Source organism: Musca vetustissima, unplaced genomic scaffold (genome assembly GCF_032173495.1).
Source record: "Musca vetustissima isolate MV318-11 ecotype Yass unplaced genomic scaffold, APGP_CSIRO_Mvet_v1 utg3081, whole genome shotgun sequence".
Lineage (NCBI taxonomy): Eukaryota > Metazoa > Arthropoda > Insecta > Diptera > Muscidae > Musca > Musca vetustissima.
Genome location: NW_026883736.1, coordinates 417,862 through 444,024, shown reverse-complemented (window position 1 = coordinate 444,024; position 26,163 = coordinate 417,862). Strand labels below are relative to the sequence as shown.

General features: G+C 33.1%; 1 protein-coding gene across 1 annotated transcript in view; it reads right to left on the bottom strand.

Annotated features, from left to right (window-relative positions):
* LOC133330772 (potassium voltage-gated channel protein eag) overlaps nucleotides 1–26,163 on the bottom strand; it is a 113,736-nt gene that overhangs the window by 31,360 nt on the left and 56,213 nt on the right. The window contains exons 4-6 of the mRNA XM_061539181.1: nucleotides 7,436–7,567; nucleotides 1,341–1,453; nucleotides 1,131–1,274 (exon numbers count right to left, since the gene is read on the bottom strand). Coding sequence (XP_061395165.1) covers nucleotides 1,131–1,274; nucleotides 1,341–1,453; nucleotides 7,436–7,567 — 389 coding nt within the window. The remainder of the gene's footprint in view (nucleotides 1–1,130; nucleotides 1,275–1,340; nucleotides 1,454–7,435; nucleotides 7,568–26,163) is intronic.

Genomic DNA, 26,163 nt, shown 5'->3' with positions numbered 1-26,163 from the left:
TTCAAAAATTTCTGAAAGTGAAATCTTCATAATAATAATTTTGTATTATGGGCCTATATGTCCCCTTAGTTTTGGCCGAAAGAATTACATCAATTCCTTTACAACTAAAAAAGTTATGAAGAAAATACTAAAAATACCCAATAATTAATATAAATCATACGCACTAGAGTAACACCTTTAAAAAAGGCCTCTAGGGCTATAATTTCTAGAAAAATCAATGGATTTAAAAATTCGTAAGCAAAAGGAACTTTTAAAGCGAGTAAAAATTTTAAATTTGAAAATTCCCACCCGAAAAATATTTTTGTGAAATAAATTTCCAAAGTTTTCTATTTTTTTTCAAAATTTCTCAAATAGAACCCTTCATTATAATAATTTTGTATTATGTGGCGATATGTTCTCTTAATTTTGGCAGAAAAATTTACATCAATTCTTTGAAAAATAAAAAAGTTATGAAGAAAATACTAAAAATACCCAATAATTAATATAAATCATACGCACTAGAGTAACACCTTAAAAAATGCCTCTAGAGGGAAAAAATCAAGGAAAATCGATTTGTTTTAATATTCTGAAGTAATAGAAATGTAATACGCAGCAAAAAATCCATCCAAAATTAAATTAATAAAAAATTTAAAAAAAATAGAGAAAAAATATTTAAATTTTATTTCTAATTAAAAATTTTATAAAAATTATTTACAGATTAGTATTTTTTTAGAATTTTGTATTTTTCTACGATATGTTGACTATATATTGGCGAAAGAATTTCGCAAATTGCTTCACAACTTAAAAAGTTATGGCGGAAATACAAAATAAATCTATAATTAATATAAATCATACGCACTAGAGTACATTAACTAAAAATGCTTTTAGAGCCGTAATTTTTACAAAAGACGAATATTTAAAATATTTGCAACGATATGGAATAAAATTCCAGCAAAACGGGTGCTTAAAAAATCTAAGAAAAGCGAATTTTTCAATCGGAATCTTGGATTCTTCAATTTTTATCTCGGACCTTAACCTTGGATTTTTTATAAAGTAAGAATATTTTAAAATAAATTTAATTTTATCAATTTTTTTAGGTTCTCCTTGGATCTTTAAGTCATATTTCCTATTCAATTTTTACAAAAACTTACCATAATTGCTGTATAAAATGTTAAACACAATATAACCCAATCCCATATGGCTTTAAATGCACAATAATGCAATAATATGTGAGGTGGTGTTTTAGGCGCTTCCTGTCTATATTGCGGCATAATATCCGCACTAAGGGACATCATCTGGAAAATTTGAAAAGATAATTATTATGAAAATATCACAAAAGAAAATTAAATTTTCCCACTTACATGTGCCAAATTTGATTGTTTCGTTGGATCCTTTAACGTTGGCAAATGTGCGCTGAATTGACGACTTCTCGTTACCGAACGGGCCAATTTTGCAAATTTCGATAGACCTAAAACTGGAAAGTTGAAAAATCAATTTGTCAAAACACAAACACACACACACAGAAAGAGATAGGACATTAAGCAGACAGAGAGAGTGACAACATCGAAAGAAAGAAGTTTAGATTGTAGATTATTTTATTTATATAGACGGGTTTAAGATATCTATATATTTATTGAGTATAGTGGAGCTAGAGAGAAGAAAGTTATTGTATAGAGTAAAAATTGGTTTATACATATAAAAAATAATAATTGCAAAAACAGTTCGGGAACGTCAAGACCCAAACTTTATCCGTTCAAAAATAAAATTAATAAAAAATTATTTTGAGAAAAAAAATTTTAATTTTTATTAGTGTATAAGATTGTTTTTTTTCTATTATTTGAAAATTTTGTATTTTTGCGGGGAATGTTTTCTATAGATGGGCAACAAAATCAACAAAATTCCATGGTAAATAAAAAAGTTATGAAGAAAATACCTAAAATACCCATAATTAAAATAAATCATACGCACTCGGGTACTTTATTTAAAATTGGCACTACAGCCCAAATAATGTACAAATTATAACAGTGCGGAACTTCTTATTCAAAAAATTTATTGGACGGAATTAATAAGTGTATTTAACTTCTAATAAATATGAGAATAAATATTAAATTAATGAATCTATCATCAAAATATTAATTTTTAATATTTTATGAAATGCTTTCTCTCTTATTTTATAATTTTGTATTTTGGTGGTGAATGTTTCCTTTAGATGGGCACCAAAATCATCCAAATTGCATGATAAATAAAAAAGTCATGAAGAAAATACAAAAAATACCCATAATTAAAATTAATCATACGCACTCAAGTACTTTGTTTAAAATTGGCGCTAGAGCCCAAATAATGGACAAATTGGAATGGGAAGGATCTGCTTAATCAAAAACGTTTTTGAATTGAGTCAATATGTGGATTTGAACAGTAAAAGTAGAATAAACTAGATATCCCAGAATGGCAAGATTGCCAAAAAAGAAGAAATAATGAAAATATATTTTTTAAATATTTGTATATACTTTTTCTGGAGTATCTAAGAATTTTGTATTTTTGTGGTGAATGTTGTCTTTAGATGGGCACCAAAATCATCAAAATTCCATGATAAATAAAAAAGTTATGAAGAAAATACCAAAAATACCCATAATTAATATAAATCATACGCACTATGGTACGCGGCTTAAAAGTACCGCTAGAGCCCAAATGATGGACAAATTATAACAGTGGGGAACTTCTTATTCAAAATATTTATTGACCAGAATTAATAAGTGGGTTTAACTTCTTAAATGGTATCGAGGTATCAAAAATTTAAAAAAAAAAATATTTTTTATGAAGTTGTTTTTTAATTCATCCAATGGCTTCCCGTATACTAAATAATTTAGTATTTTTTGCGAAAATGTTTACTTCATTTTGTCACAGAAATAACTAAAATAGCTTGAGAAATGAAATAGTTATGCAGAAAATACCAAAGATACCCATAATTAAAATAAATCATACGCACTGGAGTACTTTGTTTAAAATTGCCGCTAGAGCCAAAATAGTGGACAAATTGTAGAGGTAGGAATTTTCTTAATGAAAATACTTATTTAATATAGTCAATAAGTGGATTAAATTCTACTTAACAGTAGAATAAACCAAATATCCCAGAATGGCAAGATTGCCAAAAAAGAAAAAATAATGAAAATATATATTTTTAAATATATGTATATAATTTTTCTGGAGTATCTAAGAATTTTGTATTTTTGTGGTGAATGTTTCCATTCGATGGGCACGAAAATCATAAAAATTGCATGATAAATAAAAAATATATGAAGAAAATACCAAAAATATCCATAATTAATATAAATCATACGCACTCGGGTACTTTGCTTAAAATTTAATTTAGAGCCCAAATAATGGACAAATTATAACAGTGGAGATCTTCCTATTCAAAATATGTTTTTAACTGAAGTAATAAGTAGATTTGACATCTAATAATTATGAGAACTAATAATAAATATGTCAATCATCAGCATTTTAATTTTTGATTTTTTTTTTTAATTTAATGAAATTGTTTCTCTCATATTTTATAATTTTGTATCTTTGTGGTGAATGTTTTCTTTCGATGGACACCAAAATCAATAAAATTCCATGACAAATAAAAAAGTTTTGAAGAAAATACCAAAAATATCCAGAATTAAAATAAATCATACGCACTCGGGTACTTTGTTTAAAATTGCCGCTAGAGCCAAAATAGTGGACAAATTGTAGAGGTAGGGATTTTCTTAATGAAAATTGTTATTAAATGCCCTAAATAAGTGGATTTATCATCTACTAAATAGTAGAATAAACTAGATACCCATAAACTTTATATGACAATATGGCCAAAACTAAATATATAATAAAAATATATAATTTAAAAGCTATCACATAATTTTTCTGGTGTATCTAAGAATTTTGTATTTTTGTGGCGAATGTTTTCTTTAGATGGACACCAAAATGAACAAAATTACATGGTAAATAAAAAAGTTATGAAGAAAATACCAAAAATACCCATAATTAATATAAATCATACGCACTATGGTACGAGGCTTAAAAGTGCCGCTAGAGCCCAAATAATGGACAAATTATAACATTGGGGAACTTCTTATTCAAAATATTTATTGACCTGAATTAATAAGTGGGTTTAACTTCTTAAATGGTATCGAGGTATCAAAAATTAAAAAAAAAAAAATATTTTTTATGAAGTTGTTTTTTAATTCATCCAATGACTTCTAGTATACTAAATAATTTTGTATTTTTTGCGAAAATGTTTACTTCATTTTGTCACAGAAATAACTAAAATAGCTTGAGAAATGAAATAGTTATGTAGAAAATACCAAAGATACCCATAATTAATATAAATCATACGCACTATGGTACGAGGCTTAAAAGTGCCTCTAGAGCCGAAAGAATGGATAAAAAGGTAAATATTTCTTAAATAATAAAAAATAAATTTTGAATAGTGGAAATCTATACCCCCGGATTTCCTCTATTCCAAATGCATCTGCTAATAATTAATATTGAGGAAATGTTTCCTTAATTTGCATCAAAAAAAAAAAAAAATAAAAAAAAATAAAAAATAAATAAATTGGTAAATAAATAAAATCATAAATAAATAAAATTTATTTACTGATAATCTTTATATCACAATCAGAGTTTAAATATCTCAATTTAATTGAACCATGGAAGTCAATTTGTTTTCTATTTTTTTTCATGTTTCGATAGCTGTAGGGGTTATTAAAAATTCTGTGTTTGAATATATTTATTTCATTTTTAATTGCTTAATATATTTTATATAAAGAATGAAAAATCTAAAGTCTAATTCGATAGAAGTTGTGAAAGGTGTTGCTGTAGTATGTACATATGTATTTATATATTTTTCCTTAGAACACACACTCATGCATTGTTTTAAAGACACATCAGTTTTGCTGAAGATTATTTAATTAAGAATAGTAAGAAAATGAGAAAAAAGTCGGACACAACCGATTTCATGATACCCAACACCACTTCGAGTATTCGTACAGGAAGTTCTCTCTCTCTCTCTCAAAAAAGGATGTCTATGATTGACAAAAAATATACATGTCCTAGAAAAAATTCAAGTTCTGCCAATTTTTTTCTGTAATAAAATAATTTTATTTTTTATGATTCCAATAATCTTTTCCATTTGATAATTTTGTATTTTTTGTGCGAATGTTTTCTTTCAATTGCCGTAAAAACCAACGAAATTCCTTAACAAATAAAAAAGTTATGAAGAAAATACAAAAAATACCCATAATTAAAATAAATCATACGCACTATGGTACAGGTCGTAAAATTCGATTTGTATCCAAAATAATGGACAAACTTAAATCTTAACATATACCTTAAACTAAATAAATTACAAATGGAGTTCTAAGTTCTACTATATATACAAAATATATAAGAAATTGCCCACTAACAAAATCATAAAACAGATTCTTGTAAATTTTAATAATTTTATAATCTCTTATAAACATATGTTGTTTATTTAATAATTTTGTATTTTAGGGGCGAATGTTCTCGTTCAATGCCATAAAAACCAACTCAATTGATTAACAATTAACGAAGTTATGAAGAAAATACAAAATATACCCATAATTAATATAAATCATAGACACTATGATACTTGGCTGAAAATCGAGCTTTTACCAAAAATTGTAATGAAAACGTGTCTATGAAGACCTCCTTAATAAAATTAAGATTTAAAGGGTGGTTATAGAGTCTCCCTAAAATAGAAAAAATATTCAGAAGTATACATCTAAAAAATCATAAAAAAATTCCTATTAATTGTAATTATTTTAAAATTTTATATAATTATGTATTGCGTATTTAATTTAATTTTGTATTTTTGGTGCGAATGTTGCCTTTCAATTGCCATAAAATCCAGCTCATTTGATTAAAAATTGACGAAGTTATGAAGAAAATACAAAAAATACCCATAATTAAAATAAATCATACGCACTATGGTACTATGCTTAAAATTGATATTTTACCAAAAATAATAATCAAAAAGTATCGCTTAAGGTCTCCTTATGTCAAATAATTTTAAAATGAGCCATACAATCTCCGGAATATGGAAAAAATATTTCAACTATTTCAAATAACTAAAAAAATCATAAAAAATTCCTATAAAATTTATTCTTTTTTAATTCTACATACTTATATATTGTGTATTAAGTAATTTTGTATTTTAGGCTCAAATTTTGTCTTTCAATTGCCATAAAAACCAATTAAATTGCTTAACAATTAACGAAGTTATGAAGAAAATATGGAAAATACCCATAATTAAAATAAATCATACGCACTATGGTACTATGCTTAAAATTGGGATTTTACCAAAAATAATAATTAAAACGTATCGCTAAAGATCTCCTTATAACAAATAATTTTAAAATGAGTCATAGAATCTTCTGAATATAGAAAAGAAAATAAAATCAAATCTACAACCTAAAAAATAGTAAACAAATTCTGTAAACTTTAATTATTTTAAAATTCCATACGAATTTGTATTGTGTTTAATAATTTTATATTTTTTTTGAGAATGTTTTCTTTAGATTGACCCAAAAATAATTTGAATTGTTTAACAATTGACGAAGTTATGAAGAAAATACAAAAACTACCCATAATTTAAATTAATCATACGCACTATGGTACTACGCTTAAAATTCCGACTTTATCAAAAATAACAAACAAATCGTATCTCCAAAAATCTTCTTAAGTCAAATAATTTCAAAATGAGCAATAGAACCTTCGGAATGTGGAAAAGAAGATAAAATATCTACAACTTAAAAAAAAAAAATAATAAAAAATCTATAAATTTTAATTATTTTTGGACACCATATAAATTTATATTATGTATTTATTAATTTTGTATTTTTGGTGCGAATGTTTTCTTTAGATTGACCCAAAAATAATTTGAATTGCTTAACAATTGACGAAGTTATGATGAAAATACAAAAATTCCCATAATTAAAATAAATCATACGCACTATAGTTTGTAGATAAAAATAAAGAAAATCAGACAAAGCATTGGAGCTAGGGACTTCGATTTTTTTCAATATCAAAGTCTATCATTGAGGGCTTACACAGTGGTGTTGGGTATATAGATATATATGTGAGTTCTTTGTACATAATATTTTTGTTATATACACTTTTTTTCTAGACACAATGGAACCACTTGAGAGGGGTGGGATAGGATACCAAAAACCCATTACTCTTAAAGTTTTTTTTTGGTTTTCCATAGGAGAGTTTTTTCCTTGCAAGAGGTTCCAATGTCTTTTTTATTTATTATTTATTTTTTTGCTAAGTAAATCTGTAAAATATAGACTTTAAAATAACAAACACACGCACGCACATAGAGAAGAATTATATTTACAAGAAGAAACATGAAAAGGTAGACGATTTTATAGGTTTTTGTTTATGTTTTACTTACCACCTTTGGTATCTTCGCTGTCGATCGGTTGTTTGAGGGCGGTAATATCGCGAAATGTTAACAGGAACAATACAACCAAATCCCGTTCGTTGCGTATCGGTGCAACCTGTAATAGCAGCCATAGTGGTGTTTCTAGAAGGGAAAAAAAACAAAATAAAAATTAAAAACATACAAAGACCGGGGTAGGTATGGAAGTTTAAAATAATATTTAAATAAAATTTAAAGATATATTTCAAAGGTCCTTTATCCGACAAAGGCTCCAAAAATGCTTCTCATGACAAAAGTAGAAAAATGACTAGGGCCTTAATTAAACAAATCTAGATTTTTGTAATTTCCAAGGGTTTGGAAACCTTTGGAGTGTCTCCATTTAATCTCATAGAACTATTCTCTATAGAACTGTTGTCTATACCATTAAAAAAATGCATAAAGATCGATAACAGCATTTTTATGGTTCACAAAATAAACAAAAAGGCATGACTGCCACCAGCCAAAATGGACAAAATAAAAATTAAAAAAAAAATAATTTTTCTTTTAAATTTCACATTTTTATTGCGTATTTGATAATTTTGTATTTTTTCTAGGAATGTTTTCTTTAATTTGTCACCAGAAAAATTGAATTGGCTTTACAAATAAAAGAGTTATGAGGAAAATGCCAAATATACCCCAAAGTTAAAATAAATCATACGCACTATGGTATCGAGCTTTAAATAGCTCCAGGAACTAAAATAATTGACATATTGTGAATGTAAACCCCTTCAGAAGTAAAATAAATTTTAATATAGTCCATCAGGGAGTTGAATCCTTAGCTATCGCAATAATAGAAAAATTTTAAATAAGAAAAACAGATTTTGAAATTTTTAATTTTTTTATGTATTCAAAAAACGTTTATAGGGGTTTCAATAATTTTGTATTTTTCCTAGGAATGTTTTCTTTAATTTGCCGCCAGAAAAATAGAATTTGCTTTGTAAATAAAAAAGTTATGAGGAAAATATCAAAAATACCCATAATTAAAATAAATCATACGCCGTATGGTACCAAACTTAAAATATTTCCCAAATCTATAATAATTGACATATTGTAATCCCTCCAACAGTAAACTAATTTTTATAGATCCCATCCGACAGTTTCAACCTCATCTATGGAAAAAATAAAAATATTTATAAATGTAAAAATATATTTTTTTAATTTATAAATTTTTTATGTATCCAAAAAAAATTTAATGGGGGTTTCAATAATTTTGTATTTTTTCTGGGAATGTTTTCTTTAATTTGTCTCCAGAAAAATAAAATTTGCTTTACAAATAACGAAGTTATGAGGAAACTAACAAATCTACCCATAATTAAAATAAATCATACGCACTATGGTACCGGACATTAAATAGCTTCTACAGCTTAAATTATTTACATATTTTGATAGTAAAACCCTTCTCAAGTAAAATAAATTTTCATAGGGTCCATCAGGGTGTTTCAACTTCATCTAACGAATTAGTTAAAAAATTTATATTTGTGAAAATAACTTTTTTTTGAAAACTTGTATTTTTTATATTTCTAATCAATTTTTATTGTATATTCAATAATTTTGTATTTTTTCTGGGAATGTTTTCTTCAATTTGCCACAAGAAAAATTGAATTTGCTTTACAAATAACGAAGTTATGGGGAAAATAACAAAACTACCCATAATTAAAATAAATCATACGCACTATAGTCCGAAATTGAAAAATAGAAAAAACAGACATTTTAACAACTTTTGTAAACAATTGTAATCAGCAATTTTTGGAGGGCATCAAACACCAAACAAGGACACCTTTCTGGCTCTCATTCTCCCCAAACTTAGAGTTGGTTTCCAACATTCCTTCCCCCCTACAACCTATCTAAATTTTTTCCATTATTTTTCCTTCACAGGACCTTGCCAATATGAAATATTCAGCAGAAAAAAAATCGACTACATCATGTAGGTATGCATGCATGTTCATGCATTTTTTTCTGCAAACATCCTGTATGTTACGGTCATTGCAAACAAAACCATAAAATGTCATGCAATTCTGGGGGTAACCCCCCCAAAAATTGACTCAGTTGTATTGCATTGCCACAAATAAATCGTTTCCAATAACATGGCCGAATTGAAATGCACAAGGTTTGGAAGAAGTCATAAAAGGACCCCATGTCCTGGCTGGCATGTCATTCAACAAGCGACTGGTGGCATGTAAGATTGTGGTTCGTTCTTATTTCTTCGGAATTCAATAACAAGGTGTGGATGATGACGACGATGATGAAAATTAAGGGCCTACAACAGATGGAGCCATGTCCTTTGGAACTTGACATGACGTAAACACCACGTTAATTAAATTTTGTGTATTTTTTCCAAGGAGGCCAATAAAAATTTCGCTACAAGGTCGAAATTAAGGAGGATTTTTGCAAAGAAAAGGATACAAATCATCAGAGGACAAATAAAGAGGTTCTCAGGTCTATAGCAAACATTCTGGGCAGCAGGACACATTTTTTTTCTATAAAAAAAATTCTGAGGCCCACAGAACTCACATTTTTTCTATAGAAAAAAATTCTGAGGTCCTCTTTTTTGTATAGAAAAAATTCTGAGTCCCTCGGGACTCGAGTTTTTTTTTATAGAAACAATTTTGAGTCCCAAGAGAAAAATTTCTGAGGCCCTCAGGACTCGTCTTTTTTCTATGGAAAAAAATCTGAGGCCCTCGGGACTCGTCTTTTTTCTATAGAAAAAAATCTGAGGCCCTCGGGACCCGGTTTTTTGTTTATAGAAAAAATTCTGAAGCCCTTGAGGGGCTCAGAGGACCTCGGCAGTCGACTTTTTTTATAGAAAAAAAATCTGAGGCCCTCGGGACTCGTCTTTTTTCTATAGAAAAAATTCTGAGGCCCTCGGGACTCGTCTTTTTTCTATAGAAAAAATTCTGAGGCCCTCGGGACTCGACATTTTTTCTATAGAAAAAATTCTGAGGCCCTCGGGACTCGACTTTTTTCTATAGAAAAAATTCTGAGGCCCTCGGGACTCGTCTTTTTTCTATAGAAAAAATTCTGAGGCCCTCGGGACTCACATTTTTTCTATAGAAAAAATTCTGTGGCACTCGGGCCTCGTCTTTTTTCTATAGAAAAAATTCGGAGGCCCTCGGGACTCCACTTTTTTCTAAAGAAAAAATTCTGAGGCCCTCAGGACTCGTCTTTTTTCTATAGAAAAAATTCTGAGGCCCTCGGGACTCGTCATTTTTTCTATAGAAAAAATTCTGAGGCCCTCGGGACTCGTCATTTTTTCTATAGAAAAAATTCTGAGGCCCTCGGGACTCATCATTTTTCTATAGAAAAAATTCTGAGGCCCTCGGGATTCGTCATTTTTCCTATAGAAAAAATTCTGAGACCCTCGGGTCTCGTCTTTTTTCTATAGAAAAATTCTGAGGCCCTCAAGACTCGTCTTTTTTCTATAGAAAAATTCTGAGGCCCCCGGGACTCGTCTTTTTTCTATAGAAAAAATTCTGAGGCCCTCAGGACTCGTCTTTTTTCTATAGAAAAAATTCTGAGGCCCTCAGGACTCGTCTTTTTTCTATAGAAAAAATTCTGAGGCCCTCAGGACTCGTCTTTTTTCTATAGAAAAAATTCTGAGGCCCTCAGGACTCGTCTTTTTTCTATAGAAAAAATTCTGAGGCCCTCAGGACTCGTCTTTTTTGAGTTTTTTGACCTCGGGATTTGAGTTTTTTTAATAGAAAAAATTCTGAGGCCCTCGGGACTCGTATTTATACCCTACACAACTATGTTGTCAGGGTATTATAGCTTTGTGCAGCCCCACAAGTTTGTAACGCTGCGAAATATTGGTCCTAGACCCACCTTTAAGTATACCGATCGTCATATCTCGACTAGCTGAGTCGATCTAGACATGTGTGTCCGTCCGTCCGTCCGTCCGTCCGTCTGTCCATTATAATTTGTAAACACGATACAGGCCACAGTTATGGACCAATCTTCACGAAATTTTGCATGTAGGATGGGTTCTGGCCAATGAAGACCCCTATTGTTTTTGGGAAAGATCGGTTAATATTTAGGGGATGAAATGGACCAAATACTTAATTTTTATCGGTTTTTCTGGTCGCTCCAGAGGCCGCAACAATGGTCCGAACATCGTGAAATTTTGCATGGAGAAGCGGAACGGGCCAAAGAAAAAGCATGCCTGTTTGGAGAAAGATCGGTCAATATTTAGCGGGTCAAATGGACCCTGACTTTTGTGTGAAAAATGACAAAATTTGTATTCTATGGCGTATATATTTACCCCTGAAGGACATATACCCGAGAAGTTGATATTATATCCAAGAGGAGTGGTTGACCTTTAAATTAAGACCAATTATATTGTTGTATGTGCTCGGATGTGGGAGTTACACCCAAATATTTACAGGTATCTCCATATTCGTATATTATTTAGTAACCCATTATCACTCTGGAGAGCGGAACTATAGCGCTGATCGCTTTGAAATGTTCCATGAGGTTCCAGTTATGGTCAAGGACAACGCCTATAATTTTCGGTGCTGATCAGTTAATAATTTTGGAATGAAGTGGACCGAAAACTTAATTTTTTGTGTTATTTTCGAGTCGATCTATAGACCTCAAATGAAAGCCGAACATCACAACACAACTCACGGTGAAGGGAATCTGGACAATAGATGTACTGAATACTGGTAATATTCGGAAAATATGTCAATGTGAGGAAGAAGGGGCAAATATCACGAAATATTGCCCAGTCTCGGAATAAACATCCGCAGAAAATTTGAGTTCCGTGGTAGTTGTGTAGGGTATCGTATGGTCGGCCCCGTCCGACTATACTGCTCCGCTCACTGGTTTTTCTATAGAAAAATTCTGAGGCCCTCTGGACTCGTCTTTTTTCTATAGAAAAAATTCTGAGGCTCTCAGGACTAGTCTTTTTTCTATAGAAAAAATTCTGAGGACCTCGGGACTCGTCTTTTTTCTATAGAAAAAACTCAAATCCCGAGGGCCTCAGAATTTTTTCTATAGAAAAAATTCTGAGACCCTCGGGACTCGTCTTTTTTTCTATAGAAAAAATTCTGAGGCCCTCGGAACTGGAGTTTTTTCTATAGAAAAAATTCTGAGGCCCTCGGGACTCGTCATTTTTTCTATAGAAAAATTCTGAGGACCTCGGGACTCGACTTTTTTTTCTATAAAAAAAAACTAAGGCCATGACTTGAAGTAAATGACCAAGCATGAATGAGCCGGATATTTCACACCATTGAACTCACACAAACCATGATAATAAGCCACGAACAAATTGCTGAACAGTATCGAAATATTCAGTCATGTGGAGTAATATTAGGGTGGAACGTTAAAAGGGATTTTCAACTGTCCTGAAATACAAGAACGAATACAAAATTTTGTCCAAAGACCTTGGAAGACCTAACAAATTTTTTTTTGTATTTCAAAATCTGCCCTCCTTTGCCCTTCGACCCACCCTATTAAAGCCTAATTGCAAAATTCAATAAAAAATTAAAAGCCAGCCATTGAATGGAGCTCGAGAAGCCCACAAACGCATGGCTAGAATGGAGAGGCAGCCATACATTGGTCAATTGGTTTTATAGTGCCATGAAATGGAATGGGAGGAGAGGAGGGTGGGTTGGGGAGAACGAGACATAAAAATAACCCCCTCCAAACAATTAAGGTGTGAAAATGATAATGTACTCCATTTGAGCCTCGTCTATAAAAATAAAAATTTATTGGAAAATTTTTGAACCCGCGAACCAACCAACCCACCGATCGACCACCCTGACACCTCCAACACCTTTGCTTCCATTCACCGAATATTTTTGTTGATTGATAGCTGGGTAGCTGGGTTATATTTACCCTGATTGTGTTTACCAGTTGCTGGTTGAATTTGGTGGGGGAAAGTGTCGGTGTAGAGAGGGAGGTTGGGTGGCGGAAAAATCGAAAATTGCATTAATGTTTTGTAGAGTGTATATATGTATGTGAGAATGTGTGTGTGTGTTTGTATTACATGTACATGTATACATTTCATTTCAATTTCCTTCCCCCCAAAAAGGAAATCACATGTTATTTGCCAACAAAACAAAGGAAAGGATATTGGACAGCCGAAGGGGGTATTTGGAGGTTAGGTGAGGAATTTCGATGATATTCAATTTTAAATAGTTGGGAAATTTTAAATAGCTTCTAGAGATTAAATTATTGACATATTTTGATAGTAAAGCCCTCCTCAAGTAAAATAATTTTCTATATGGTCCATCAGGATGTTTCAATTTCATCTAACGAATTAGTTATAAAATTGATAATTGTGAAAATAATTTTTTTTGAAAATTTGTATTTTTTTATATTTTTAATCAATTCTTATTGTGTATTTAATAATTTTGTATTTTTTCAGGGAATGTTTTCTTCACTTTGCCACCAGAAAAATAGAATTTGCGTCATAAATAACGAAGTTATGAGGAAAATATCAAAAATACCCATAATTAAAATAAATCATACGCACTATGGTACCGGGCTTTAAATAGCTTCTAGAGCTTAAATTATTGACATATTTTGATAGTAAAGCCCTTCAAAAGTAAAAATAATTTTTTATAGAGTTCATCCGAAAGTTTCAACCTCATCTAAGGAAATAATTAGCAAATTTATAATTGTGAAAATATTTTTTTAGAAATTGTTATATTTCTTATATAACAATTTAAATTTAAAGGGGTTTCAATAATTTTGAATTTTTGCTGGGAATGTTTTCTTTACTTTGCCTCCAAAAAAATTTAATTTGCTTTACAAATAACGAAGTTATGGGGAAAACAACAAAACTACCCATAATTAAAATAAATCATACGCACTATCGTTCGAAGTTGAAAAATTGAATAAATAGGCCTTTAAGCAATGATTTTAGAAATTGTAATCAGCAATTTTTTTGGAGGGCATCAAACATTTAACAAGGACAGTATGCCGCCTCCCATCCTTCCCAACAAAATGTTGGTTTCCAACATTCCTGCCACCTTGCAACCTATCTAAGTGTTTTCCATTTTTTGTCAATACAATATTCAAGATTTCCTTTACCGTGGGTGGTGTTGGGATGTTCAATTGTGGCCTTCATCTAAAAACACAATTAAGTTATAAAATTTATAATTGTGTGTGGTAAATAAATTATATATGAAAACATTAGCACCTGTAAATATATAAGTGTAGCTCCTACATCCGAGTACATACGACAATATAATTTGTATCAATTTAAAGGTCATGGATATAATAATTTTGTATGTTTTTCTATACGCTATAGATTTACTTTTTTTACACAAAAGTCTGGGTTCATTTGACCCGCTAAATATTGTCCTATGTGTATGATAGCAGGCATGCTTATTCTTTGGCCCGATTCCCTTCTCCATGTAAAATTAATTGCAGCCTCTGGAGCGATCAAAAAAAACCAACAAAAATAAAGTTTGTGGTCCATTTCATACCCTAAATATTAACCGATTTTTACCAATAACAATAGGGGTCTTCATTGGCCAGGACCCATCCTACATGCAAAATTTCGTGAAGAAGCACGGACACACATGTGTAGATCGACTCAGCTAGTCGAGATATGACGATCGGTATACTTAAAGGTGGGTATAGGACCAATATTTCGCGGCGTTACAAACTCTTGGGGCTGCACAAAGCTATAATAATAAAATAACCCATACTAAATTTTTTATTTGGTCACATATAGAAGCTATATCTAAATCTGAATCGATTTTCACGAAACTTGGCACACATCATTCTAGGCCTAAGTCATTACGCTGTGTCAAATTTCGTGCAAATCGAAAGTTGTAAAGGGACTTCGGTGCACCATTTACCTTAAATCGGGCGAAAATATATATGGGAGCTATATCTAAATCTGCACCGATTTTCAGGAAACTTAACACAAATCATTCTAGACCTAATTCATTACGCTATGCCAAATTTCGTGCAAATCGAAAGATATTAAGGGACTTTGGTACATCATTTACCTTAAATCGGACGAAAATATATATGGGAGCTATATCTAAATCTGAACCGATTTTCACGAAACTTGGCACACATCATTCAAGGCTTTATTCAGTACACTGTGCCAAATTTCGTGCAAATCGAAAGATATTTGGAGACTTTGGTGCACCATTTACCTTAAATCGGACGGAAATATATATGGGAGCTATATCGAAATCTGAACCGATTTTCACGAAACTTGGCATACATCATTCTAGTCCTAATTAATTACGCTGTGCCAAATCTCATGCAAATCGAAAAATATTAATCGACTTTGGTGCACCATTTACATAAAATCGGACGAAAATATATATAGGAGCTATATCTAAATCTGAACCGATTTTCACGAAACTTAACACACATCATTCTAGACCTAATTCATTACGCTGTGACAAATTTCGTGCAAATCGAATGATATATAGGGACTTTTGTGCACCTTTCACCTTAAATCGGACGATAATATATATGGGAGCTATATCTAAATCTGAACCGATTTTCAGGAAACTTAACACAAATCATTCTAGACTTAATTCATTACGTTGTGCCGAATTTCGTTCAAATCGAAAGATATTAAGGGACTTTGGTGCACCATTTACCTTAAATCGGGCGAAAATATATATGGGAGCTATATCTAAATCTGAACCGATTTTCACGAAACTTAACACACATCATTCTAAACCTAATTCATTACGCTGTGTCAAATTTCGTGCAAATCGAAAGATATATAGGGACTTTGGTGCACCATTTACCTAAAATCGGGCGAAAATATATATGGGAGCTATATCTAAATCTGAACCGATTTTCACGAAACATGGCACACATTATTTTAGACTTAATTTAGTACGCTATGCCAAATTTCGTGCAAATCGAATGATAAATAGGGACCTTTTGCACATTTTACTTTAGATCGGACGAAAATATATATGGGAGCTATATCTAAATCTGCATCGATTTTCACGAAACTTAACACACATCATTCTACACCTAATTCATTACGCTGTGCCAAATTTCGTGCACATCGAATAATAAATAGGGACTTTAGTGCATCATTTACCTTAAATCGGACGAAGATATATATGGGAGCTATAACTAAATCTGAACCGATTTTCACGAAACTTAACACAAATCATTCTAGACCTAATTCATTACACTGCGCCAAATTTCGTGCACCACACCACCACAGTGTGGTGCAGGTTATAAAAATCCACGCCTGATGATAGACTTTAGAAAAATATTTTTTTAAAAAATCCGCACCTATTATAGGTCTTTGTTTATATCCTTTGCCCCCCAATGTATATTTTTCCACTTTATAATCCTTTCATGTATGACCTTTTGTGTGTACCTAGTATTTTCTTTCGGCTAATGAAAGCGGCTGTTGTTGTTGCTCCCAACCACTGGCCTGCTTTGTGATGTGGGGAAAAAAACAAAGACATAAAATAGCCTCAGGACGAATTACCTTTATTTAGTTACCCCACAAATAACCATCTTGATTGGATGTTAGAGAACCACAAAAAAACACACATAAGAAGAAGAAGCAGAATGCCAATGACAAAAAACCTATGGCGGCAGATGGCTTTGTTTCCGAACTTGTCACCCATAACAAAATATTTTTCCACCAAACCAAGCTGAAGAGAGAGGCAGAAAAAAAAAGAATGGCGAACAACGCCATCGAGTTAGGCGAATTGAAAAACAACAGAAAATGACACAAAAATAACACCAATTGACCTCAATTTGTTTGTGTCAATTTATTGTTGCTCATTCAGTCATTCATTCATTCAGTCATATCGTGAGTCAGTCGGCCCATTTGCTGGCTGGATGGTGTAGGGCCTGTCCTTTGAATGGCTGGCTGGTTGGTTGGCTGTTTGGTTGGTTGCTTTGAAAATGTCATTGCAAAAAAAAAGGGGCAATAAAAACCACACCACAGCCCCTAGTCAGGACAGCCATAACATATGTACATATGTAAAATAAAGTTATTTTTGTTCTCACCCTCCTCTCCTGCCCCCACCTCGGTCCAACAACACCACTGTCGAACACTTTAACAACACCCCAGCAATAACAATATTCTCACCTTTGGCATCTTTTTCTGAAATTCATTTGATTGTGTTGGGGTTGTTGTTGTTGTTTTTGTACAGAATATAAAAACAAATAAAGCCTTACAACAATACATAAAAATATTAAAAAACAAAAACAACAATAGAAGGATATTGCGACATACCTACATATGGACATGCCAATAAATAACAAATCACAAGAAAAAAAATAAAAACAAACAAAAATATTCAGTGGTGAGATTTCTTTTTTTGAAGACAATAGAGGGTACCCTGCAGCCTGAGAGTTCAAATTTTTAAAAATATTTTTTCAAGGACCTGCAACAAGGTGTGGATTTATTACAAATATTTTTTGAGGACCTACAATAGGGGGGATTTATAAAAAAATATATTTTCAAGTACACAAGTACCGATCATAGGCCCTTACAAAATATTGTATGAGGGCCTATGATCGCCCTGGATATGTTAAAATATTTTTTTGAGGACCTATAACAGGCGTGGATTTTTTCAAATAGGCGTCGATTTTTTTAAAAAATATTATTTTCAAATACTCAAAATAGGTGGAGTTTTTTTCAAAAACAGCTGTCGATTGGCATGTATTTACAAAAATAGGCGTCGATTTTTTAAAAATATTTTTTTCAATTACCCAAAATTCGCGTAGTTTCTTAAAATATTTGTCTGGTACCTAAACGTGGATTTTTTTAAAATATTATCAGGGACCTATAATGGGCTTGGATTATTTAAAAATACTTTTTTAGGGACATAGAATTGGAGAGGATTTTTATACCCTACACAGCTGTGTTGTCAGGTCCCCTAACTCACGGGCGATTTCTTGCTGGTGCTCCAGACAGTTCCTTGCCTGCTCGTAGTTGCCCAGGGCACAATGAATGTTGCCGAGGTCTCCATATGCCACAGCCTTCACTTCAGCCGCGCTACCCAATTCGTGTGCCACGACCAAACGCTTCTCCAAACATACCAATGCCTCTTGCAGGTTGCCCAGGGCTCGGTGGCTGTGTCCCATGCCCCTGTAAGCCTTCTCTTGATCTCGCAAGCTTTGCAGCGATGTGGCCAGTTGTAGATGACGCTCATAGCATTTATGGCTTCTTCGTAGTCTCCTAAGGCATCGTAGCAATCGCCCAAATGACCCAGGGCTCTCGCTCTGTCGTGCTGAGTTGTTGGTTGATTCACTCGTTCTAAAGTGCCCAATTGCTACTCTAAATAGCCGATGGCGTCCTCGTAGTGGCCCATGTTTAATTAGGCTATGCCTAGGTTTCCGAACGTTTGAGCTTCTATGGCCGAGTCGTGCAGTTCTTGAGACCTCGTCAGCTGATCCTGGTAGCACTTCACGGCCAAGTGTCCATGAGCTTTGCATTCTCCTTTCAGGTCTGACATTTGCTGGCGCAGCGACAGCTCCTGTGTATGATATCCCAGAGCTTTGTCGTATTTTTAATGAGCCTGTGTGCCAAGCCTAGGGCTCCGCAGGCTGCCGCCTCCATTGACCTCTTTCGCGCATGACGGGCCAAGGTCAGTTGACGTTGATACATTCTCGCACCCTCTTCGACGTCCCCAGTACGCACCAGGATGTCGCCGATGTTGCCGAGTGCCCGAAATTTTCCCGACAGGTGATTCGTCATGTGTGCAACCGCCAGGAAATACTTTTGACACTCCAGTGCTGCTTGCGTATTGCCCAATGCCAGATGTGCCAGACCCAAGTTGCAGTAGGCCCTGCCCATGTTCACCTTGTCCTGCAAATCTTTGGCCAGAGCCAGGTCCTGATCGTAGTAGCGCACCGCCTCGCGATAGTTGCCAAGGCAATAGTGAACGTAGCCCAGAAAGTGGCAGGCTTTGCCTTCGGCAGCCACATCCCCCAATTCCTGGGACAACATCAAATACTGGCGTCGAAAAAAATAGGCGACGATTTTTTTTTTAAATATTTTTTTCAATTACCCAAAATTAGCGTAGTTTCTTTAAATATTTGTCTGGTACCTAAACGTGGATTTTTTTTAAATATTATCAGGAACCTATAATGGACTTTGATTGTTAAAAACTATTTTTTATGGACATAGAATTGGAGAGGATTTTTATACCCTACACAGCTATGTTGTCAGGTTTGTAACGCCGCGAAATATTGTTCCTAGACCCACCTTTTAGTATACCGGTCATATCTCGACTAGCTGAGTCGATCTAGACATGTGTGTCCGTCTGTCCATAGTAATTTGTAAACACGATACAAGCCACAATTATGGACCAATCTTTTAAGGACCTTTAACAAGGCGTGGATTATTTTAAGGACCCTTAACAAAGCGTGGATTCTTTGAAGGACCTTTAACAAGGCGTGGAATCTTTTACGGACTTTTAACAAGGCGTGGAATCCTTTAAGGACCTTTAACAAGGCGTGAATTCTTTTAAGGACCTATAACAAGGCGTGGATTATTTTAAGGACCCTTAACAAGGCGTGGATTCTTTGAAGGACCTTTAACAAGGCGTGGAATCTTTTAAGGACCTTTAACAAGGCGTGGAACCTTTTAAGGACCTTTAACAAGGCGTGAATTCTTTTAAGGGCCTTTAACAAGACGTGGATTATTTTAAGGACCTTTAACAAGGCGTGAATTCTTTTAAGGACCTTTAACAAGGCGTCGATTATTTTAAGGACCCTTAACAAGGCGTGAATTCTTTTAAGGACCTTTAACAAGGGGATTTTTACAAATATTTTTAAGGACCTACAACAAAGCATGGAACCTACCTTCTACACAACTATGTTGTCAGGGTATTATAGCTTTGTGCAGCCCCAAACCTTTAAGTATACCGATAGACATATCTCGACTAGCTGAGTCGATCTAGACATGTGTGTCCGTCCGCCCGTTTATCCATTATATTTTGCAAACACGATACAGACCACAGTTATGGACCAATCTTCACCAAAATTTTGCATGTAGGATAGGTTCTGGTCAATGAAAACCCCTATTGTTTTTGGTAAAGATCGGTTAATATTTAGGGGATGAAATAGACCAAAAACTTTATTTTTGGCGGTTTTTCTCATCGCTCCAGAGGCCGCAATTATGGCCCAAACATAGCGAATTTTTAAATGGAGAAGGTGATCGGTCCAAAATATAAGCATGCCTGTTTTTATAAAGATCAGTCAATATTTAGCGGGTCAAATGAACCCTGATTTTTGTGTGAAAAATTACAAAATGTGTAGTCTATGGCTTATACATTTATCCCTGATGGACATAGACCCGAGTAGTTGATAGCCTATCCAAGGGGAGTGGTTGACCTTTAAATTGATACCAATGATATGGTCGTATGTACTCAGATGTGGGAGTTACACTTAAATATTTACAGATGCTTACGTACTCAGATATTATTTGGTAACCCATTACCACACTAGAGGGCGGAAATATAGCGCTGATCGCTTGGAAATTTTCCATGAGAATTCAGGTATGGTCAAGGACAACGCCTATAATTTTCGGTGATGATCAGATAATAATATTGGGATGAAGTGGACCGAAAACTTAATTTTGTGTGTTTTTTCGAGTCGACCTATAGGCCACAATTATAAGGCGAACATCACAACACAACCCACAGTGAAGGGAATCTGGACAATAAATTAGAAGTACTGTACTGAATATTAGTAATATTTGTTGACCTCTAGTCGATCAAGTGGGTGCAAATATCGCGAAATATTGTCCATGGTCAGAATATAGAACCCTAGAAAGTTAGATTTTCGTAGAAATTGTGTAGGGTATCATATAGTCGGCCCCATACGATATTTCATGGCGTGGATTTTTGAATAAATATTTTCATGACCTATCCTTTGTCTATCCTTAGGTGTGGATTTTTTAAATATAATTTTTCATGGCCTATCTTTGATATTTTTTTGACCAATTTTTTTCGGTAGTCTATCCTTAGGCGTTGATTTTTATACCCTTCACCACACTGTGGTACAGGGTATTATGTCTTTGTGCATATGTTTATAACAGGCAAAAGGAAACGAGATAGAAACATGGTTCCTTTTGAGAATATGCATAGAATCACTTTCTAAGTCGATTTATGCATGTCCGTCCGTCTGTCTGTCCATGTTAAATTATTAAATATATTTTCGTCGGATATTATGAAAATCATGTGCTAAAGTCCCTACACAACTTTCAATTTGCACGAAATTTGGCATAGCGTACTGAATTAAATCTAGACAGATGTGTGCTAAGTTTCGTGAATATCGGTTCAGATTTAGATATAGCTCCCATATATATTTTCGTCCAATCTAAAGTAAAAGGTGCAAAAAGGTCCTTATTTATCATTCGATTTGCACGAACTTTGGCATAGCGTACTAAATTAATTCTAAAATGTTGTGTGCTAAGTTTCGAGCTCCTATATATATATATATATATATATATATATATTTGTTCGATTTAAGGGAAATGGTGCACCGAAGTCCCTATACAACTGTCGATTTGCACGAAATTTGGCTTAGCATACTGGATTGAGTCAGGAATGATTTGTGATAAGTTTCGAGAAAATCGGTTTAAATTTCGATATAGCTCTCATATATATTTTCGTCCGATTTAAGGTAACTGGTACACCAAAGTCCTATTTATCCTTCGATTTCCACGAAATTTGGCTTAGCATACTGAATTAAGCCTAGAATTATGTGTGCCAAGTTTCTTGAAAATCGGTTCAGATTTAGATAATATATATGAGAGATATATATTATCGTCCGATTTTAGGTAAATGGTGCACCAAAGTCCCAAAAGATCTTTCGATTTGCACGAAATTTGGCACAGCGTACTGAATTGAGTCAGGAATGATGTGTGGTAAATTTCGGGAAAATCGGTTCAGATTTATATATAGCTCTCAAACATATTTTCGTCCGATTTTATGTAAATGGTCCAGCAAAGTCCCTATATATCCTTCGATTTGCACGAAATTTGACATAGCTTATTGAATTGTGTCAGGAATGATGTGTGCTAAGTTTCGTGAAAATCGGTTCAGATTTAGATATAGCTCCCATATATAGTTTCGCCCGATTTTAGGTAAATGGTGCACCAAAGTCCCTATACAACTTTCGATTTGCACGAAATTTGGAACAGCGTACTGCATTAAGCCTAGAATGATGTGTACCGAGTTTCGTGAAAATCGGTTCAGATTTAGATATAGCTCCCATATATATTTTCCTCCGAATTAAGGTAAATGGTGCACCAAAGTCCCTATACAACAACTTTCTTTTTGGCTTAGCGTACTGAATTAAGCCTAGAATGATTTGTGCTAAGATTCGTGAAAATCGGTTCAGATTTAGATATAGCTCCCGAACATACTTTCCTCCGATTTTATGCAAATGGTGCACCAAAGTTTCTATATATCTTTCGATTTGCACGAAATTTGGCACAGCGTACTGAACTAGGCCTAGCATGGTGTGTGCTAAGTTTCGTGAACATCGGTTCAGATTTATATATAGCTCATATATATATTTTCGTCCGATTTTATGTAAATTGTGCGGCAAAGCCCCTATATATCTTTCGATTTGAACGAAATTTGAAAAGTTGCCCTGAAATCGGTTCAGATATAGATATATAACAAAAACGCGACGTCTGTTGGGATACATATGTAGAATATACCCAAACTGGTGAAGGGTATCATATAGTCCGCCTAGTCCGACTTTACTACTTTCCTTATTGTTTTTTTTTTTTAATATTTAATTTTTCGCGGAATTTTTAAAAAATGTTTTTAAGGACCTTTAGGGTCTATCCTTAGGCGTGGATTTTTAAATAAATATTTTCCAAGGCCTATCCTTAGGCGTGGATTTTTGAAATGAATATTTTCATGGCCTATCCTTAGGCGTGGATTTTTTAAATAAATATTTTTTCATGGTCAATCCTTAGGCGTGGATATTTTAAATACATATTTTCCAAGGCCTATCCTTAGGCGTGAATTTTTTAAAAAAATATTTTCCAATGCCTATCCTTAGGCGTGGATTTTTTAAATTAATATTTTCATGGCCTATCCTTAGGCGTGGATTTTTTAAATTAATATTTTCATGGCCTATCCTTAGGCGTGGATTTTTTAAATTAATATTTTCATGGCCTATCCTTAGGCGTGGATTTTTTAAATTAATATTTTCATGGCCTATCCTTAGGCGTGGATTTTTTAAATTAATATTTTCATGGCCTATCCTTAGGCGTGGATTTTTTAAATTAATATTTTCATGGCCTATCCTTAGGCGTGGATTTTTTAAATTAATATTTTCATGGCCTATCCTTAGGCGTGGATTTTTTAAATTAATATTTTCATGGCCTATCCTTAGGCGTGGATTTTTTAAATTAATATTTTCATGGCCTATCCTTAGGCGTGGATTTTTTAAATTAATATTTTCATGGCCTATCCTTAGGCGTGGATTTTTTAAATTAATATTTTCATGGCCTATCCTTAGGCGTGGATTTTTTAAATTAATATTTTCATGGCCTATCCTTAGGCGTGGATTTTTTTTAAGTATTTTTCATGGCCTATCCTTATGCGTGGATTTTTGTAAGTATTTTTCATGGCCTATCCTTAGGCGTGGATTTTTTAATAGTTTTTCGTGGCCTATCATTAGACGTGGATTTTTTAAGTGAATATTTTTATGGCCTATCCTTAGGCGTGGATTTTTTAAATATATAATTTTTCATGGCCTACCCTTAGGCGTGGATTTTTTAAAGAAATATTATCATGACCTAACCTTAGGCGTGAATTTTTTTAAATATATAATTTTTCATGGCCTACCCTTAGGCGTGGATTTTTTAAATAAATATTTACATTGCCTATCCTTAGTGGTGGATTTTTTACATTAATATTTTCATGGCCTATCCTTAGGCGTGGATTTTTTAAATTAATATTTTCATGGCCTATCCTTAGGCGTGGATTTTTTAAATTAATATTTTCATGGCCTATCCTTAGGCGTGGATTTTTTAAATTAATATTTTCATAGCCTATCCTTAGGCGTGGATTTTTTAAATTAATATTTTCATGGCCTATCCTTAGGCGTGGATTTTTTAAAAAATATTTTTAAGGACCTTTAGTGTCTATCCTTAGGCGTGGATTTTTTTAAAAATATTTTTAAGCCCCAAAACAGATCCATAGCGTGGATTTTTTAAAAATATTTTTAAGCCCCAAAACAGATCCATAGGCGTGGATTTTTTAAAAATATTTTTAAGCCCCAAAACAGATCCATAGGCGTGGATTTTTAAAGAATATTTTTAAGGACCTTTATTGTCCATCCTTAGGCGTGGATTTTTTAAATAAATATTTTTTCATTGCCTATCCTTAGGCGTGTGTGTTTTATTGTTTTGAATGTGATTTTTTTTTCTGTTTATTTCCAATTGCCAATTGAGTTGTGATTGCAAATCCCCCATCAACATCGATAATTGAACGATTAGAAGAGATTTTGCAGGAGAATAAATATTTTGCCCAAATAAATAAAATTCTAATTGACATTTATTGCATTTTTTTGTGTTTGGAGAATAATTTTTTTAAAAAAAAAATAATAAATTAAATTCAAATAAATAAAAAAATATTTAGAAATAAATTCTCTACCTGGTGAGACTTTTCCGAATTGTGTTAAAGCACAGCCACATTGTAAATCTGTAAAAATTTTGTTTTGTGTTTTTTGGGAAATTTTCAATTAAATTTTCAAAGTTCAATTTCAATTTTTTTTTTGGTTTTGGATTTCAGCGGAAATATGTGTAGCGTTTACAGGAAGGAGCTGTAGGTAGTTGAAGGGGGGGAAATATCTATGTTAGCACAATATTGGTTATACAGAGATCACCATATGTAGAGGACGGAAAGAGCAAGTGAGAGAGACATGGAGGGTAAGAGAGCAAGTAATACACACACACATTGAACAACAATTTTAGTTTCAAATTCAATTAAAGTCGATATTTTATTGGTTTAATGGCCGCACACACACACTCGAACACACACTAAGAACTACACTGACACGTAGGAAAATACACAATTATGTTAGTGGAAAAAAAGAGCAATAGAGAGAGGGAGAGAGAGAGCGAGAGGGAGGGGTAGATACTGTGGCTAGAGAACAAGGTTTTCAGTTGTTAAATAACCGCAGCAGCAGCCGCAGTTTAGCTGATTATCGCAGAGATGTGTTGACCCAAATTGTTGTTTACAGTTTTAGTTTTGTAGCATACTTTCGGGCAAAGCCAGCACCAGACGTCATCACTACTACAACAACTACTACAATAGTATAATAATAATGAAGGGAGAAAAAACATAGCAACAACAACAAAAACAACGGCGGCATGGACATCATCATCATCATCGGCAAGGACTATAACCACCGAGGAACCACTGGGTCCACAGCCACAAGTTGTTAACGCTTCCGTTTCAACGAACATTTAATACTACTTCAATTATGTTGTTGCTGTTGTTGTTGCTGTCGTTGGCTATTATACATTACATCTACAATTACACAATACTTAAATACATACACACACAAACAAATATACACGCTTATAATAAACATTAATGGATTGCTTAGTTGGTTGGTTGGAGGTGGGGATAGGTAGTTGGAATTGAATGGCCATTTAAATATATTGATACAGTGGGGCAATATGGAACTAAGAGGGTCTATCCTTAAAAAAAATATTTTATAGGGTCTATCCTTAGGCATGGATTTTAAAAAAAAAATATTTT